The 18,039-nt window shown below is 44.6% G+C and overlaps 1 protein-coding gene across 2 annotated transcripts in view; it reads left to right on the plus strand.

Moving 5' to 3' along the window:
- The window catches only part of NCK1 (NCK adaptor protein 1), a 139,796-nt gene extending 124,997 nt beyond the window's left edge, over nucleotides 1-14,799 (plus strand). For both annotated transcript variants that reach the window (XM_073576504.1, XM_073576505.1), the window contains 2 exons: nucleotides 4,484-5,193; nucleotides 13,218-14,799. In XM_073576504.1, the coding sequence (XP_073432605.1) occupies nucleotides 4,484-5,193; nucleotides 13,218-13,412 (905 nt within the window). In that variant the 3' untranslated portion in view covers nucleotides 13,413-14,799. The remainder of the gene's footprint in view (nucleotides 1-4,483; nucleotides 5,194-13,217) is intronic.
- Nucleotides 14,800-18,039: the final 3,240 nt, after the last annotated feature.

The raw sequence follows: 18,039 nt of genomic DNA on the forward strand, positions 1-18,039 counted from the left end.
CTGTATACTATGCGGTGTGTTATATACCATGTAGGGTACATTTTACACTATATTCTATAGGGGGAGGCTGTGTTAAATAATATGAAGGGCTACATTATATTCTATGGGGAGGTGGGCTGTATTATATTCTATGGGGGACGCTGTATTATAGTTATTATATGAGGAGGGCTACATTGTATTCTATGGAGGGGCTACATTATACTATATAAGGGGCTTCATTATATCCCATGAGGGGGTTGCCATATATTCTATGGAGGGGCTGCATTATACTATATGGGGGGTGGGACTGCATTATATACTATGGGGAGTTACATTATATTCTGTGGAGTGGCTGCATTATATTCTATGGGGGTTACATTATATTGTATGGCGGGGCTGCATTATACTCTGTGGGGTGGCTGCATTATACTGTATGTGGGCTGCATTATGCTGTATCGAGGACTATGGGGAATACATTATATGAAGAACTATGGGGTGCATTATGCTATGGGAAGTGATTTGTACTACATGGGTGACTATGGCGGTGCATTATACTATATGGAGTGTATTATACGGAGGACTGAGCAGTGTATTTTAATATATGGAGGGCTATGAGGAGTGTAGTATACTATATGGAGGACTGAGCAGTGTATTTTAATATATGGAGAGCTATAAGGAGTGTATTATACTATATGGAGGACTTTGGGGCAGATTATATTATATGGAGGACTATGGGGTGTAAACTGTAGATGTCCTGCTGATAACATGATACTGTATGGTGATCTGTTAGGGTGGTTTCACATTAACGTTGCAGGCCGCTAAGCCCCCCGCTCTCTGCCGCACCTCCTTCGGTAGCTCCGCCTACGGGCGCATGACGCTTTAGCACTGGGGACGCACACGGCCGCCGCTAAGCCCCGCCACCTGCCGCGCCTCCTCTGGTAGCTCCGCCTATGTGCGCATGACGCTGCATGCGTCCTGCATCCCCTATCTTTAGCACTGGGGACGCAGGCTGTGCGCAGGTATGTGTTTGGCGGTGCATGCGTCCTTTTGACGGTGCGCCGAGCGCACCAAATTGCAACAGGTTGCGTTTGGCGCTGGTCGGCGCACCGTCAAAGGTGCTAAAGATAGGGGACGCAGGACGCATGCAGCGTCATGCGCCCGTAGGCGGAGCTACCGGAGGAGGCGCAGCAGGTGGCGGGGCTTAGCGGCGGCCGTGTGCAGGCCGATGCTGCGGCCTGAAACGCTAATGTGAAACCACCCTTAGGGTGTGTGCACACGTTGCGGATTAGTCTGCGGCTTTTTCTGCAGAGAATCCCTATCTCTTGGCAGAAACTGCAGGGTAAAACACATGCATTTTTTCTGCGGATTCCTAGCATGTGTACAGCGGATTTGATGCAGGTTCTAGTGCGGTTTGGCAGTGTGAATGAGAGAGAGAGAGATTGATTTGTATGTCCCGGAACATACACTGCAGCTGCGGTCCCGCAAAAAAGACGTAACATGCTGCGGAAAATAAACCGCAGCAAATCGGCGCGGAATTTTCCGCAGCATGTGCACGGCGGATTTGGTTTTCCATAGGTTTACATTGTACTGTAAACTGCATGGAAACTGCGGCGTAACCGCAGCAAAAACCGCAACGTGTGCACACACCCTTAGTGATTGTTCTGTTCCCATCATTCTTTCTCAGATGGTGGAAAGAGGCCGGGAAACAAGCATTGAACAACTTCAATTTTGACGATCATTTAGCGGCCCGAACTCAGTGCATGTAAACACAATCGAAATGCTTCTGTGTGATGTGCAGTATGTTAGCATTTGGGGCCCCATTTTAAATTGGCCTAGGGCCCCACTTTGCCTAAAACCGGCCCTGGTACCACAACAATACTGCCAAGAGAGGGCCGGCCACCAAAACTCTTGCCAGGGCAAGGAGGGCATTAATCAGAAAGGCAGCACAGAGACTAAAGGTAACCCTGAAGGAGCTGCAGAGTTCACAGAAACTGAAGTATCTCTCCATACAAACACAATAAGCGTACACTCCATAGAGGTGGCCTTTATGGAAGAATGGGCAGAAAAATCCTTTGCTTGAACACAAATATTGTAAGGCTCATTTTGAGTTTTCCAAACAGCATGTGGGAGACTCCCCAAATGTATGGAGGAAGGTGCTGTGTTAAGACCAAAGTTGAAGTTTTTTGGCCACCAAGGTAAACGCTATGTCTGGTACCAAACCAGCACTGCTCATCACACCAAGAACACCATCCCCACAGTGAAGCATGTTGTCATCATCCTGCTATGGGGATGTTTTTTTTTTTTTTTTTTGCAGCACGCACAGGGAAAATGGTCCTAATTGGGGAGAAGATGGATGGTGTGATCGAAACCTGTTTGTCTGTTAGTGATTTGAGACTGGGACAGAGGTTCACCTTCCAACAAAGGCAATGACTCAAAGCATCCTGCTAAAGCAACCCTCGAGTGGTTTAAGGGGAAACGTGTAATTGTTTTGGAGTGGCCTTGTCGACCCCAACCTTAATCCAATTTAGAATCTGTGGTCAGACTTGAAGATAGCTGTTCACCAGAGGAAACCATTAACTTGATGGCACTGGAACAGTTTTGCCTTGATAAATGGGGATAAATCCCAGTGGCAAGATGTGGAAAGCTCATAGAGAGTTGACTTGCAGCTGTAATTGCAGCAAAATAAGGCTCTACACAGTACTGACTTTTGGGGGTGAATACTTATGCACTCTGAAGTTTTCAGTTATTTTGTTCTATTTGTTAACTTCACAATAAAAAGAAAACCAAATGTTCACAGTTTACAGAAACCAATGCAAACCCTCAAAGAAAAAGCAGTGAAATTCCAGGTTGTGAGTTGGCAAAACGTGAATGGCAAGGGGTTTAATACATTTGCAAACCACTGTAACTTTACTTATTAGGAGATTTGGTTCTGTGTACAATGTGATGGTCTCCCTTTGTGATGCAGTAGGACCTGAGCTGGTATGCAGAATACACAGTAAATCATCTGTATGGCACACCCCTAGGTGTGAAGAACCACAGTGTGACTCTTGTAGGCATTTGATCTGGAAAGTCTTATAACATCTGCTGGCAATGTAATATACATCCAGGAAATAGTTTTCAGACTGAATGTATAGCCGCTAGAGCAGTCTGTCTAGGACAAGTTACTCTTTCCCTCCATAGAAGGGTTCCTTAAGAGGTTAAAGGGAAACTTTCAGAAAATTACCTTTTATTAGTTTAATGGTTTTTTTTTTTTTTTTTTTGACAGTGTTTCTTTCCATATTCCGATTTGTATTAAAAAAAAAAGCGTAACTTTCTCATTTTCAACTGTTTTTTTTTGTATTATTTTTTTTTTTTTTAAGATAGACACTAAGCCTATATTCACATGTTGCGTTTTTGCAGCGTTTTTTTGCTGCATTTTTTTTAATACAAATTTTAAGCTGCGTTTTACAGTACCAGCAAAGTCTGAGAGTTCAGATTAGCTCATGCACACAGATTTGTTTTATTTTCCTGCCTGTTTTTGGAAACTGCAGCATGTCACTTCTTCATTCAGTGTTTTATCTGCTTATTTGCAGTGTTTTTTCACCCGTAGAAAACAATGGGTAATTGCAGAAATGCAGCAGCAAAAAAAAAAAAACAGGTATCATTTTTTGCTGCGTTTTTGGTGCAAAAATGTAAGTAAGGTAAATCCTTCTTTTTTTTTTGGGGGGGGGGGGGGGGGACACTAAACGTTATCAACAGACATAAGAGGCAACAAAAATGCAGCAATAAAAACTCAGCAAAACCTGCTTTTCATAAGCAGCTTCTTTACTGTCAAGAGAGCAGGTTTTGCATGGGGAAAAAAAAATGCAGCAAAAACACAACGTGTGAACGTAGCCTAACTTTCAGATATTTCAGGAAACAACACGTGTACATAGCCACAATGAACAGACTGTATTGAAGCATCTGATAAGCCTGTTTTAAAGATTGTTGAGAAGCATTTTGGGAATGGTGGATTCTGTTTTTAGTTGTGAGTCTGTGTATCTTGCTACCATTATTTTTGGAATGCTATGTTAATTTGGTACTCGAGAATACTTTGGGTATTGCATAGTGGCAGAAACATTTTTACTTAGAAATGAATAACGTAACACATTGAACAATAGTCTGATCGCCAGGAAGAGTTTAGAATATTTAGTATAATTTGTAATTATTTGAGTGCTAGCTGTCCATCAGTGAGTAGGACCACCAACTGGACTCCTAAGTCCAAATGAATAAGGATTAAAAAAAAAAAAAAAAAAATTGTTATACTGAATGTTTTCCACTGATCAATACGTCTATGCTGGTTCTCCTGGCTCATAACTCTGTGTGCGGCACATTAACTGCTTGTTCAATGTGACAAGTTCCCCTTAAACATTCTTGCACCATGCATTTCTAAAATCATCCATAGATGCACAGACCTGTAAGTAGAAATGTGATTGTGGCTAATTTGGGAAGTGAAAATATTCTGACACTCTGCTTTTATTCATAGGTATTGGAAAAGTAAGGCGAAAAACCAACGTGCCAGATTCTTCTTCTACTGCAGATGAAAGCTTATCGGACACGGAGCGCTTATATGATCTCAACATGCCGGCTTACGTGAAGTTCACATACGCAGCCGAGAGAGATGATGAATTGTCTTTGGTGAAAGGCACTAAGGTGATTGTGATGGAGAAGTGCAGTGATGGATGGTGGCGCGGAAGTTACAATGGACGTGTAGGGTGGTTTCCGTCAAACTACGTAACTGAAGAGGGTGACAGTCCTTCTGGAGACCAAGTGGGCACATTGTCTGAAAAGCTAGCAGCAGTTGTAAACAACCTCAACAATGGCCGCTCATTACATGTCGTCCAGGCTCTGTATCCATTCAGCTCGTCAAATGAGGAAGAGCTCAATTTTGAGAAGGGTGAAATGATGGATGTTATTGAGAAGCCAGAAAATGACCCGGAGTGGTGGAAATGCCGGAAGAACAACGGCCTTGTAGGGCTGGTGCCAAAGAACTACGTCACTGTTATGCAGGTCTTTGAGACCAGTTCTGGTTATGAGCCTTTACCACCACGATGTGATTACATTGGACCCTCTGTGACTGGACGTTTTGCGGGCAACCAGTGGTATTATGGAAAAGTAACACGACACCAAGCAGAAATGGCGCTCAACGAGCGAGGCAACGAGGGAGACTTCCTAATTAGAGACAGCGAGTCTTCGGTAAGTGAATGGACTCTCAATAGGCGCATAGCAGATGTATGTAAGCTCAGCGCTCTGGAGTGAGGACGGTCATTTACGTAGACTTTAGTGATGTCTGCTTTGAGCTTGCAGCCATTGACCGGTAAAGGATGCCAAAATGTTCAACTTGAAAAATTTCAGCTAACGATCGGCTGCAAAATATTCACTAACTATCCTTTGCAATCATTATTGTATATTTGCAACTGATAGCTGAAATTTAAAAACTGAACATGAAAATATTGCCTGCTAAAGATTATTTTTGATTCAGTAAATTTGCACAAGCCCACTATGCTATTCTTGTGGTTTAAAGGGAATCTATCAGCACAAGACAACTGTTCAAACCAAGTACAGGCGCTCAGTGCACACTTGGCGGGGCCAAACATTGTAGTGCACCTTTCCCACCTGCTTGTTTTCCCTCTATCTCCACCACCCCTGTTTTTTCTGACTTTATAGAGCTAGAGATGGATGGTGAAAGATGGGAAGGTGCGCTTAAGGGGTTTGCCACTACTTGAACAACCCCTTCTCAATCACGGTTTCCCCCAAGTAAAATTATATCTCCTATACTCGTCTCCGGTGCCGGCACAGTCCAAAGATGTCAACACTCCCGACATAACAATGTCATGCAATCCTGGGGTCAATCAGTGGCTGCTTCACTGTCCCCTTCTTCCAACAATTCGGAAGTCTGGAGGAAGTGAGAGAGCAGCAGTAGTTATAATTTCACCAAGACGTCTGTTACGTCCAATGGAGGGAATTGTGACGCCAACCCCAGGAGAGTCCATGCCGTCACTGGTGTCGGAGGCGAGTATAGACGTTATTTTACTTTGGTGAAACTTAGTGATTGAGAAGGGGTTTGTTTCGAGTAGTAGACAACCCCTTTAAATGTTTGGCCACGTCAAAGGTGCACCGAGCGCCTGCACTTGGTTTGAGCAGTCATTCTGTGCTGACCTAGGCCCCTTTAACTGACCCCCAACCAGCAAGTGCAGACCAGCATGAAATGGTCAGATCATTCGTAGTGAGGGCGATTTATCAGCCACTGTCCAGCTGATCATATTCCTAAGTGTGCGGCCATCCTCTGCATGCGCTGATCTTGGCAGCTGTATTTATAGGAAGATGGGTCTGATCACACTTTCATCTGTCAGAGAATGTCTTATTTTCATATCCACTGCAAGAATTAGAGACTTAACCTCCGTGGATGATTTTTTCTTTCTTAAATGTATGTATTTGGTGCTGTGTCATTTTTTTCTATTTGGTTTCATTAAGCATTTTGCATTGTTCTTTAGGCTCTTTGTCTCCCTTCACATTTAACTTTGATGTGGTCATATATTCGCTGAGAATAGTTCCAAAAAGGACAAATAAGAGATAGGAACTCCTCCCATTGGACCTCCAGAACAAGCTTTACTGATGGATCCTCAGTTAACTCATTCTGCAAACGGTGCACAATTTTTAATGAAGCCCAATTACAAAAATGAGTCTTGGCTAGGCCAAAAATACAGGCATTTTAAGTAAGAAAAAAGCAGAATGTCTCTGGGCAAGCACTGGCATACAGGGCACCAGATGTTTTGTGGGGATCAGTTGTCCTATATACACATTTTTTGACCCAATGTAGTACTGAATTTTAATGGCAAATTAATCCTTTATATTGTCATGAACTAGACCAACTTTTTTTTGTGGCCACGATGGATCAGTTATCTATGTCAAACACACAGAAAATTCACCTTTCCTTTCCCTGTATGGCCAGACATACAATATATATTCCCAATCCATCCAGCTAAATGGTTTACCACACAACAGTTTGAAAAGCTACCCATTGTATCCAGGTCAAAGGTATGGATACTAGATTCAGGGCATGTTCTACGTCCGTGTTGATAAACCGTTTATTTTCTAAAGCTTTTTACACATTACAGGGAATCTGTCACCCCTTTTTTGAGATATCATATAATATCATTCAATTTTGTGTCACATAAGGATTCTCTTAGTACTTTTGCTTCCCCCTGACCCCGCACCTTTCATGCATAAACACCTTTTTTATATCGGTTCAGATGTATGTAAACTGCAGCTGTCCGGTCCAATGGGCGGGGCTTATTCAACTGCTCCCCCCCTCCCTGTCTTGCTCTAAACAAGAAGAAATGCGTAGAGCGAGACAGGGAGGGGGGGAGCAGGTGAATAAGCCCCGCCCAGCGGACCAGACAGCGGCAGTTTAGATACATCTGAACTGATATAAAAAAGGTATTTATGCATGAAAGGTGCGGGGTCAGGGGGAAGAAAAAGTACTAAGAGAATATTTATGTGACAAACAATTGAATGATATCATTATATGATATCTCAAAAAAGGGGTGACAGATTCCCTTTAAAGGCAACTTGTCACTCAGCACATAGCCTGGCCCCTCTCGGGGAGAGCGCAGCCTGGCCCCTCTCGGGGAGAGCGCAGCCTGGCCCCTCTCGGGGAGAGCGCAGCCTGGCCCCTCTCGGGGAGAGCGCAGCCTGGCCCCTCTCGGGGAGAGCGCAGCCTGGCCCCTCTCGGGGGGGAGCGCAGCCTGGCCCCTCTCGGGGGGGAGCGCAGCCTGGCCCCTCTCGGGGGGGAGCGCAGCCTGGCCCCTCTCGGGGGGGGGGGGGGAGCGCAGCCCGGCCCCTCTCGGGGGGGGGAGCGCAGCCTGGCCCCTCTCGGGGGGGGGGGGGGGGGGAGCGCAGCCTGGCCCCTCTCGGGGGGGGGGGGAGCGCAGCCTGGTCCTAATCAGGTGGTCCTAATCAGTGGCTGACAGCCACCTAGATACTGTATGTGTACATATTGAGATGGCTATCAATCACTGATTTAGTACCACCCCTCTGACTGCAGTATTCAGATTAAGCAATAATATATGTTACTAGATCTTTTCCCACATCACACCGAGCCTGCTAACCAGAAGAGGCTCCGATAAACAGGCAGGAAGGCGGAGGTTCGCAGGGCTCCGGGCCAGCGTCCAGACATTTGGCGGCTGGATCCAGGCTCCTGCAAATCATTTTGGTGAACTCGAATATCGATTTGTTCTGCTCCTCCTGCTCTAGAACACGCTGCACACAACTTGCGCAGGATTTTTTAAATCTTGACATGTTCCATTTAAAATGCAGGAAACCTCTTTGGGGCGACTGCCCAAAATTTAATTGGAAGTGCGTTATTCTAGAGAGGCGGACTTCTCAATGAAGATGGCCATTATGTACATAATATATGGTGAAGCTGAAATTCCATCACCAAGAGTTTACTCCTTTAAAATGAGTGGTTTTCTGCATAAAAGAAAAATCTCTATTAAAAGGAAAAATGCATAAATTCAGCCTTGATCAGAGCAAATTGCTTTTATATTATATGTGGGCGCAGTCCCCTGCAGAATAAAGGCAGTGTTTTCATATGTGAGAACATGGCCTTATGTATACACTTTTTCACATCCATTTATTGCATGTCTGAGCGCATCTATTAAATGTGTGCATACAATGTGATGTGAAGATATCGTTTAGGGTGAATTCACATGGTACTACTGTTTCATTCATAAAATATTCTGATATTATGCTTCCCACAAAAAAACCCCAGCCCTACTGATTTATATAGAACTGAGGTTTCTGCATTAATGTGCCATATATTTATCTACTCTTTAAGGCCTCAATACACATTAGACTAGTATTGGCCAATATCGACCGGTTCAGACTACGGTCTATTACTTAGAGGGGTGCCATACGACTGAAGGTTGGGGAAATGCGAATCGCACATGTCTGATTTCAGACTGCAAATCACATTGTTCTCCCTGAGATGAACTGCCAACCGACGTGTCATAGAGAACACGGGAGAGTTCCTGTGTATAGTGTGAGATGGCTGCTGTTCGGCACAGGGTTGTGCGGATGGTGTCCATTTTGATGGAGTCGATATAAAATGGACAGACTCCGACTCCTCCTAAAAGATTATTTGTGTGCAGTAATTCAGTGCAGGATGTGCTGAAAATTTTTTTTATAACAATTTGGGAAATGTCCTATAAATGTCTGTTCTGTTCCTGATCTAAGGATCCCGGCCTTTAGCTGAGATGAATCTGTGCTGCACTTTATGCACATGCTCAGTAGTGAGGCAGTGTTGTGGAGTCGTAGATGAGATGAATCTGTGCTGCACTTTATGTACATGCTCAGTAGTGAGGCAATGCTGTGGAGTCAGATGAGATGAATCTGTGCTGCACTTTATGTACATGCTCAGTAGTGACCAGTGCTGTGGAGTTGTAGATGAGATGAATCTGTGCTGCACTTTATGTATATGCTCAGTAGTGACCAGTGCTGTGGAGTTGTAGATGAGATGAATCTGTGCTGCACTTTATGCACATGCTCTGTAGTGACCAGTGCTGTGGGGTCATAGATGAGATAAATCTGTGCTACACTTTATGCACATGCTCAGTAGTGAGGCAGTGCTGTGGAGTTGTAGATGAGATGAATCTGTGCTACACTTTATGCACATGCTCAGTAGTGACCAGTGCTGTGGAGTTGTAGATGAGATGAATCTGTGCTGCACTTTATGTACATGCTCAGTAGTGACCAGTGCTGTGGAGTTGTAGATGAGATGAATCTATGCTGCACTTTATGTCCATGCTCAGTACTGATTAGTGCTATGTAGTCGTAGCTGAGATGAAATAGTGCTGTACTTTATGCACATGCTCCGTAGTGACCAGTGCTGTGGGGTCGTAGTGGAGAGAAATCTGTGCTGCACTTTATGCACATGCTCAGTAGTGACCGGTGTTGTGGGGTCGTAGATGAGATGAATCTGTGCTGCACTTTATGCACATGCTCTGTAGTGACCAGTGCTGTGGGGTCGTAGTGGAGTTGAATCTATGCTGCACTTTATGTACATGCTCAGTAGTGACCGGTGCTGTGGGGTCGTAGATGAGATGAATCTGTGCTGCACTTTATGTCCATGCTCAGTACTAATCAGTGCTATGGAGTCGTAGTTGAAATGAAATAGTGCTGCACTTTATGCACATGCTCAGTAGTGACCAGTGCTGTGGGGTCGTAGTGGAGATGAATCTGTGCTGCACTTTATGCACATGCTCAGTAGTGACCAGTGCTGTGGGGTTGTAGTGGAGATGAATCTGTGGTGCACTTTATGTACATGCTCAGTAGTGACCGGTGCTGTGGGGTCGTAGATGAGATGAATCTGTGCTGCACTTTATGTCCATGCTCAGTACTAATCAGTGCTATGGAGTCGTAGTTGAAATGAAATAGTGCTGCACTTTATGCACATGCTCAGTAGTGACCAGTGCTGTGGGGTCGTAGTGGAGATGAATCTGTGCTGCACTTTATGCACATGCTCAGTAGTGACCAGTGCTGTGGGGTCGTAGTGGAGATGAATCTGTGCTGCACTGTATGTACATGCTCAGTAGGGACCAGTGCTGTGGGATCGGAAGTCATGGAGTCAGGGAGATTGAGGAGTCGGAGGTTTGGCTTACCGGCTCCACAGCCCTGGATAAGCCGACAGCTATCTAATGTGTATGACCAGCCTAAGGCTACTTTCACAATTCCGGCTTTGTAAATCCGGCACCCTGCAGCGAAAATTTTCAAAACCGGATCTGGCGATATGTGTCGCCGCATCCGTTTTTTTTCCCCATTGAGTTACATTGGTGCCGCATAGACATGCGGCGCGTCCAGCTTTTGCCAAAATGACGGTGTGGCATCTGGAAAAAACGTGCCATGTAACGTTTTTTTTCCTGTGCCAGACCGTTTTTTTAAACAGCGCATGCCCGGAAGATTGTCTCTGCCATGAATATTAACCCTGGAAGCTGTGAATAATCTCTCTCCTCCCCTTTACCTCTCTCTCTCCTCTCTCTCCTCCCCTTTTCCTCTCTCCTCTCTCCTCTCCTATCTCTCTCCTCTCTTTCTCTCTCCTCTCTTTCTCCTCTTTCTCTCTCCTCTCTCTCTCTCCTCTCTTTCTCTCTCCTCTCTTTCTCTCTCCTCTCTTTCTCTCTCCTCTCTTTCTCTCTCTCCTCTCTCTCCTCTCTTTCTCTCTCTCCTCTCTCTCTCCTCTCCTCTCTCCTCTCTCTCCTCTCTCCCCTCTCTCCCCTCTCTCCTCTCTCCTCTCTCCTCTCTCTCCTCTCTCCTCTCTCTCCTCTCTCTCCTCTCTCCCCTCTCTCCCCTCTCTCCTCTCTCCTCTCTCCCCTCTCTCCCCTCTCTCCTCTCTCTACTCTCTCCCCTCTCCCCTCTCCCCACTCTCCCCTCTCGCCTCTCTCTCCCTCTCGCCTCTCTCTCCCTCTCGCCTCTCTCTCTCTCGCCTCTCTCTCTCTCGCCTCTCTCTCTCTCGCCTCTCTCTCTCTCGCCTCTCTCTCTCTCTCGCCTCTCTCTCTTTCTCGCCTCTCTCTCTCGCCTCTCTCTCTCGCCTCTCTCTCTCTCTCGCCTCTCTCTCCTCGCTCGCCTCTCTCCTCTCGCTCGCCTCTCTCTCGCTCTAGCGTCTCCATTTTTTGTGATCTCAGGTTGGGTGAGGGCTTATTTTTTGCACGCCGACCTGACGTTTTTAATGACCCCACATTTGTACAGATTAGTTTTTAATCGCCCATTATTGCATTTTAATGCAATGTCGCAGCGACCAAAAAAAACTAATTCTGGCATTTCGATTTTTTTTTTTCTCGCTACGCAGTTTAGCGACCAGGTTAATCGTTTTTTTATTGATAGATCAGGTGATTCTGAACTCGGCGACACCTAAAGGTACTGTCACACTTAGCGATGCACCAGCGATCCCGACCAGCGAAATGACGCGGTCAGGATCGCTGGTGCATCGCTAAGTGGTCGCTAGTGAGCTGTCACACAGGCAGATCTCACCAGCGACATCGCATGGGCCGGGTGTCGCTACTTACCTGTCAGACTAGGCGATCCTGATGTCGGTTCCACGCGTCGCTCGTCGTCAGCTTCCTGCTGGGCTTCCTCCAGGACGTTCTCGCGCCATGAGTGATAACCAGCGGGGGAGCCGGTCAGAGGTAAGTATCAGACACAGCGATATCGCTAGCAATATCGCTGCTGCGTCACAAAAACCAGTGACGTTATAGCGATATTGCTAGCGATATCGCTTAGTGTGACAGGCCCTTAATATGTGTATGTGTGATTTTTTTTTTGTTTCGAATGGGGCAAAAAGGGGGTGATTTAAACTTTTTATGTTTTTTTGTCTTTCATAATTTTTAAAACTTTTTTTTTTTTTTAAATTTTGGCATGCTTCAATGGTCTCCATGGGAGACTAGAAGCTGCCATAGCTCTATTGGCTCTGCTACATATAGGCGATGCTTAGATTGCCTATATGTAGCAGAATTACAGCGTTGCTATGAGCGCCGACCACAGGGTGGCGCTCACAGCAATCCGGCATCAACAACGATAGAGGTCTCAAGGAGACCTCTGGTTGTTATGCCGACGCACTGATCATGTGACGGGGATCAGAGGTGCGCCTATTTTCGGCCGATGGCTGGAAGCGCGCGTTAAATGCCACTGTCAGAGTTTGACAGCGGCTTTTAACTAGTTAATACGCGCGAGTGGATCGCGATTCCACCTGCGCCTATTGCGGGCACATGTCAGTTGTTCAAAAAAAAAAAAGCCGACATGTCCCGGTATTGATACGGCCTCACCACTGGAGCCCTCATCAAAGCTGGGGGGGGGGTACTGCCAGTGGATGTACTATAACGTCCAATGGCAGTAAGGGGTTAATGTTGCAATATAAAAAGTAACGTAGTATAAAAATGTTTATAACATGGATTAATAAAATCTTGTTTTTCTAGCTCTTGTAGGTCTCCGCATTTGACTAATGTGAATTCTGGGCTATCTGCCAGTATGGTGACTACTGTTGGAGGCCAGTAGGCTTCTTTTTCGCCTGGTATATGGCCAACTCTTGCTCAACATCATTCGTAATACTGTGGTCACAGATACTTCCTTTTTCCTTAACATTTATTGTAATGGCTGTAATTAGCACATTAGGATTTTTCCCCCGGTTCATTAATCTTTTCTTCTTTTTTTTTTTCTTTTTGTCTCTTCAGCCGAATGATTTCTCTGTGTCGCTGAAGGCCCAAGGCAAGAACAAACATTTCAAAGTTCAGATGAAAGACAATGTATACTGCATCGGCCAGCGCAAGTTTAACACCATGGAAGAATTGGTAGAACATTACAAAAAGGCTCCTATTTTTACCAGCGAACAAGGCGAGAAACTCTATCTAATCAAGCCTTTGTCCTGAGACTACTGTGAGGAGCCTTGGAACTTGGACTCCAGCTGAGGTTAAGTCAATGAAAGACAGAAACTGAGAACCCCAGAATAGAACCAAAGGCGTCTCCTAGCCCCCCGATGAGAATGACGTTCTTCATGAATTTACGCTGTAACTTTTTTAATTTTTCCGTTCAGTGTCTGAACTCCGTGCTGCGAGCATTCCCCATATCTTTTCTATTCTGCCTTACTCTTATACCTGAGACGTAGAATTACACGACCTTCTCTGCACTTGGAGGTTCCAAACAATGTGATTGTGGTTGGTCCCGACAAGGATCACACCTAATGTAAGCCCACATATCACATCTACATGCTGCTTTTTTGGTTTTATTTTTTTTGTCCCTCTAATCTATGCTTTGGACATGATCGTCGGCATGGATGGAATGCTGTTTTCCCTGTGGATATGCTCTCGTCTGTTGTCCTGCTCGCGTTGTATCGAACCGGCACCACCTTTAAGCATTGTATGTTCATTTGTACTTCCTCTCCAAGACATTTCATATTTATTTGTGTAAGACGCATAGGGTGCCTTTCACGTTAGCTACTAGCTTGTATATTTAATGTACCCACATACTGTGCAACGTCTTCATATCTATTTCTCTTCAGGTCCCTGCAGGTATTGTATAATTCACCGGGCTGTCGGCCATTTTACTTTGCTAGCTTTCACAGCAAAATTTGTGCATTGTAAGGTTTTTTTTTTTGCCAAGTTCTTCTTTGCCCAGTGTCCAGTCCTCCATGGCAGCTAGACCCGGACCGTCTGTACTTTTGTAGCCATTACACATTACGATCATCAACGTCTTTACGTGAAGTGCGGCATTATGTGGTGTTGTGGCATTCATCACAGCCCTGGTTATATGCCATAGGCACACAGGATACCGGGTGATGGATGCCATGAAAGACTGGATGCCGGACGATAGGAGCATAAAACTTTTTGAATAACTTTTTTTTTTTTGTTTTTTTGTTTTTATTATTTTAAATTTAGTTTTTTTGTTACTCATCCAAATGGTTGTGGACAGCCTATTTTTCAAGCTACTTGTGAAGTTCTTTTATGTCTTAGTTGTGGTAGAAGAAAGTTGGAGCCAGAGCTTTGTAGTTCTCAAGCGGGCACTGAAGGAGCAGGTGATTGCGTGACAGCTCTGCCATTACAGGCGGCACAAAAGCCGGGGCCGTTCTTCCAGTGCTCCGAAAACACCGCAGACGACATCACAAACCTATGTAATAACAGGGTTCTGCATGGATAATACACCAATGTGGTATAGCCTTATGTTCCCTCATCATTGGGCAAAGGAGTGCTACGAATATGACATTGTATCAGGGGGGACTTGTAACCATTTATTTTATTAAAGAAACAACTGAACAAACTAGATTATTGTGCCAAATTTCGTATGTGTTAACGTGTTACTTATTTGTTTTATGCTCTGTAGCGGTGCTTTTTGTTTTCTTTTTTTCTTTCTTTGCAATTATGTATATTTTAATTAATTTGCACCAAAGCATTTAGTCAATCAAAATGTAATCTATTCCAAAACGTCTTTCCGTTAGTGGAAGATACTAGTAGATCTAGGTACCACGTGTCAATGTAAAGAGAGAGAATCCAGCTATAATGCTAAATCCACGTGACTATATACTGTGTGTATATGTGACTGTATACCCAGAATATTATTTATACACACTGTTTGTTTATATCAACAATGCAGTAAAATAATTTTTCGTTTTTTTTTTCTTCATTCGTTACCCAAAAAAGGGATTGTGTTACCGGTATAGCGGATGCTATGGATCACAATAGGCGCCATGTTGTGTACCAGCTGCACAGATGTAGCCAGGTAATAATTATTATGGGACACAGGGTGCACTGCACGTTCTTATGTCACCACCTGTAACACCAAAGAGTTTTGTTGTGATCCATGGGGTTTAGTTTTGCATAGTTGAAGCTATAGATATCCTTCATGTGCCATGTGTATCAAGTAATTCTCAGAAGAAAAAAATAACTCTGTGAGATGCCCATTGCCTTTATATGATGTAATTTCAAGAACTAAACCAGTAGTCATTAAAGAGGTTTCCACGACCTGGAAAAGCCCTTTCATTTCTCTGTGTTTCCACCTAGTAAAATAGTAACACCTATGTGCTGCTGCCGTTCCAAAGATGTCAGCACTGGCTCGCATGACATTGTCACACGATCACTGTGGCCTATCACAGACCTCTTCACTCTCCTCCCTTTCAGTGAAATTAAGACATCCAGAGAAACTGAGAGCTGCGACTGTTCTTTCACTGTCTCCGGATGTCCGTTATATCTATAGGAGAGGTGAGTGGAACGGCCCCGGGAGAGCCGGTGCCGACACCTCTGGAACAGCATCGGAGGTGAGTATAAGGCTGGGATCACACATGCGAGAAACTTGGATCGGAGCATGTGGCCACATAGCAATACATGCAGCTGCACGTTCCGCTCCTGAATGCCGGCGATAGTGCCGGGTATTAACAAGCGAGACTCGTCCGAGTTTCTTGCATGTTTGATCCCGACCTAAGTGTTGTTGTTATAAATAATTTTTTTTTTTTTTTTTTTTTTGGGAGGGGTTATAGGTATTCAGAAGGATTTGTCTGAGTAGTGGACAATCCCTCTGAGACCTTTGTGTCAGTTCTGCACTGTTATAGAGTACTGGCTTAAGTCCAAAACATATGACTTGCATTATGCCAGCTGCAATTTTTGTTATTGCTTACCGAAGACCACCGAATTACATATTTCTCCCATGAACTAATGCTTTTCTTATGTATCAACCAGATATTACTCGCATTAATTAAAAGTGCCAGACTGTAATGAGCGTTCAGCCAAGAAAAGCCTCAGTGTGAAGGTGCCCATGCATCTTGGATAACTGTTGACCAGGTGGTCTTTTCCCGACTCCCCTATATATATTTGCGCTTTGAGGGACGGGCTAACCTGCTGCCAAACATTTCTTGCAGCGCCTTATCTCCCTGGATAACAAAGTGGTCAGGCATTTGAATACCTACCTACTCTTCCTGCCTTACATTTGATGGGGAAGATTCAGGAGGCCCCCATAACCTTAGATGGTCAGCAGGTTTGACCAACTTTAAAGTGTAAGGGAAAGGGCTTATCAAAACATGCTACTTTGCAATGTACCTCTTTAATAAATATCCTCTCCATTCTCAAGAATCGGGGGAATTTTTAATTCTATGGTTCACTGCCCGTGGCCAAGGTTACCAGTCACCTCTGCAGTTTATCTTAGGCCAGCAGCGAGCGATTGTGAAGTGTACGCTTTAGAACTTTGAAGCGTTGCTCGGAAGCTTGTTGCTTCACAACTTCTGTGTCGCTGTGACTTTCAGAGGCTGCAGGGGTAAAGTTACCTCTGCTTTCAGTATAGGTGATCGCACAGTTCAGGCAAGCAGCTCAGCCATGCCACCGGCCCAAACTGTTAATTTTCAGAAGCACATCTCTCCATGGCAAGCAAAAAGCCGAGAGGCTGGGGAACACTGTGCTCCTGAAGATAGGACTCTGAGACAACCATTTTTAAAGATGTCCCATTAAAACTTTTATTTCTGAATTCCTCCAAATTATGTATGTAATGATTTAATAAAATACTTCCTCTGTCGGCTCATCGACTATTGTGAGGATCGGAGTTACTGCAATCAGTGTAGACCTGTGGGGCCTAAGAACGGACTTGCATTGAGACATCATCTCTCGGTTCTCACAGAAACCCCTGTGTAAGCCAGATTGTCTTCTTTTCAGGTCACGTAGGCCAGAAGAGAACCGGGTGGCTCTAGAAACCGGGGAAGACGGTGATCGGTAAATATTTTATTGCTCTTGTATATCATACATAATTTGGAGGGATTATACAATTATTACTTTGATGGGACATCCTCTTTAAAGGTCATCTGTCACCAGGTTTCTGCTTTGTAATCTGAGAACAACATGATGTAGGGGCAGATACACTGATTCCAGCGATGTCACTTTCTGGACTGCTTGTTGACGTTTCGATAAAATTATAGTTTTTTCCTGCCGCATATCTAGCAGTTCTCTGAATGCTGAGCTCTGTATATCCCAGCTCAAACCACTGATTGTCAACTTTCTGTGTACCGTGTGCATAGGTAGAAATCTGTTAAATAGTGTGCACGGAGGTTATACTGAATAGGAGAACTACATGGCACTAGACAACTAATCCTCTAGTGATAATCTACTGCTGATAAAACACTGATTTCATTCAAACTACAACAAGCAGAACAGTAAGTGACACATCACTGGAATTCAGATAAACAATGCAAAAGCGCACTAGGGTCTTAACCAAGTATTAAAGAGAAAAAATAGTAGGGGGTGCTCATCTAGAACTGCATAAATCACAGCTGATGCAGCAGCTTCCAAAGGAAATATATACAAATGTGCCAAGGGCGATGAAGGGATCCTGCGCTGCTGATAAATGACAAGCCACGATGAAATAACGAATTATTGGTTTAATGTCAACGCGTTTCAGAGTCACTTCGACTCCTTCAGGACAAATGACAAGTAATGGCTTGTCATTAATCAGCAGCGCAGGCTCCTTTCCTCGCCCTTGGCACAATTGTATATATATCACTGGAATCAGGGCATCTTCTCCTACATC

Source organism: Dendrobates tinctorius, unplaced genomic scaffold, assembly GCF_039654945.1.
Source record: "Dendrobates tinctorius isolate UK_male_01 unplaced genomic scaffold, ASM3965494v1 ptg000049l, whole genome shotgun sequence".
Classification (NCBI taxonomy): domain Eukaryota; kingdom Metazoa; phylum Chordata; class Amphibia; order Anura; family Dendrobatidae; genus Dendrobates; species Dendrobates tinctorius.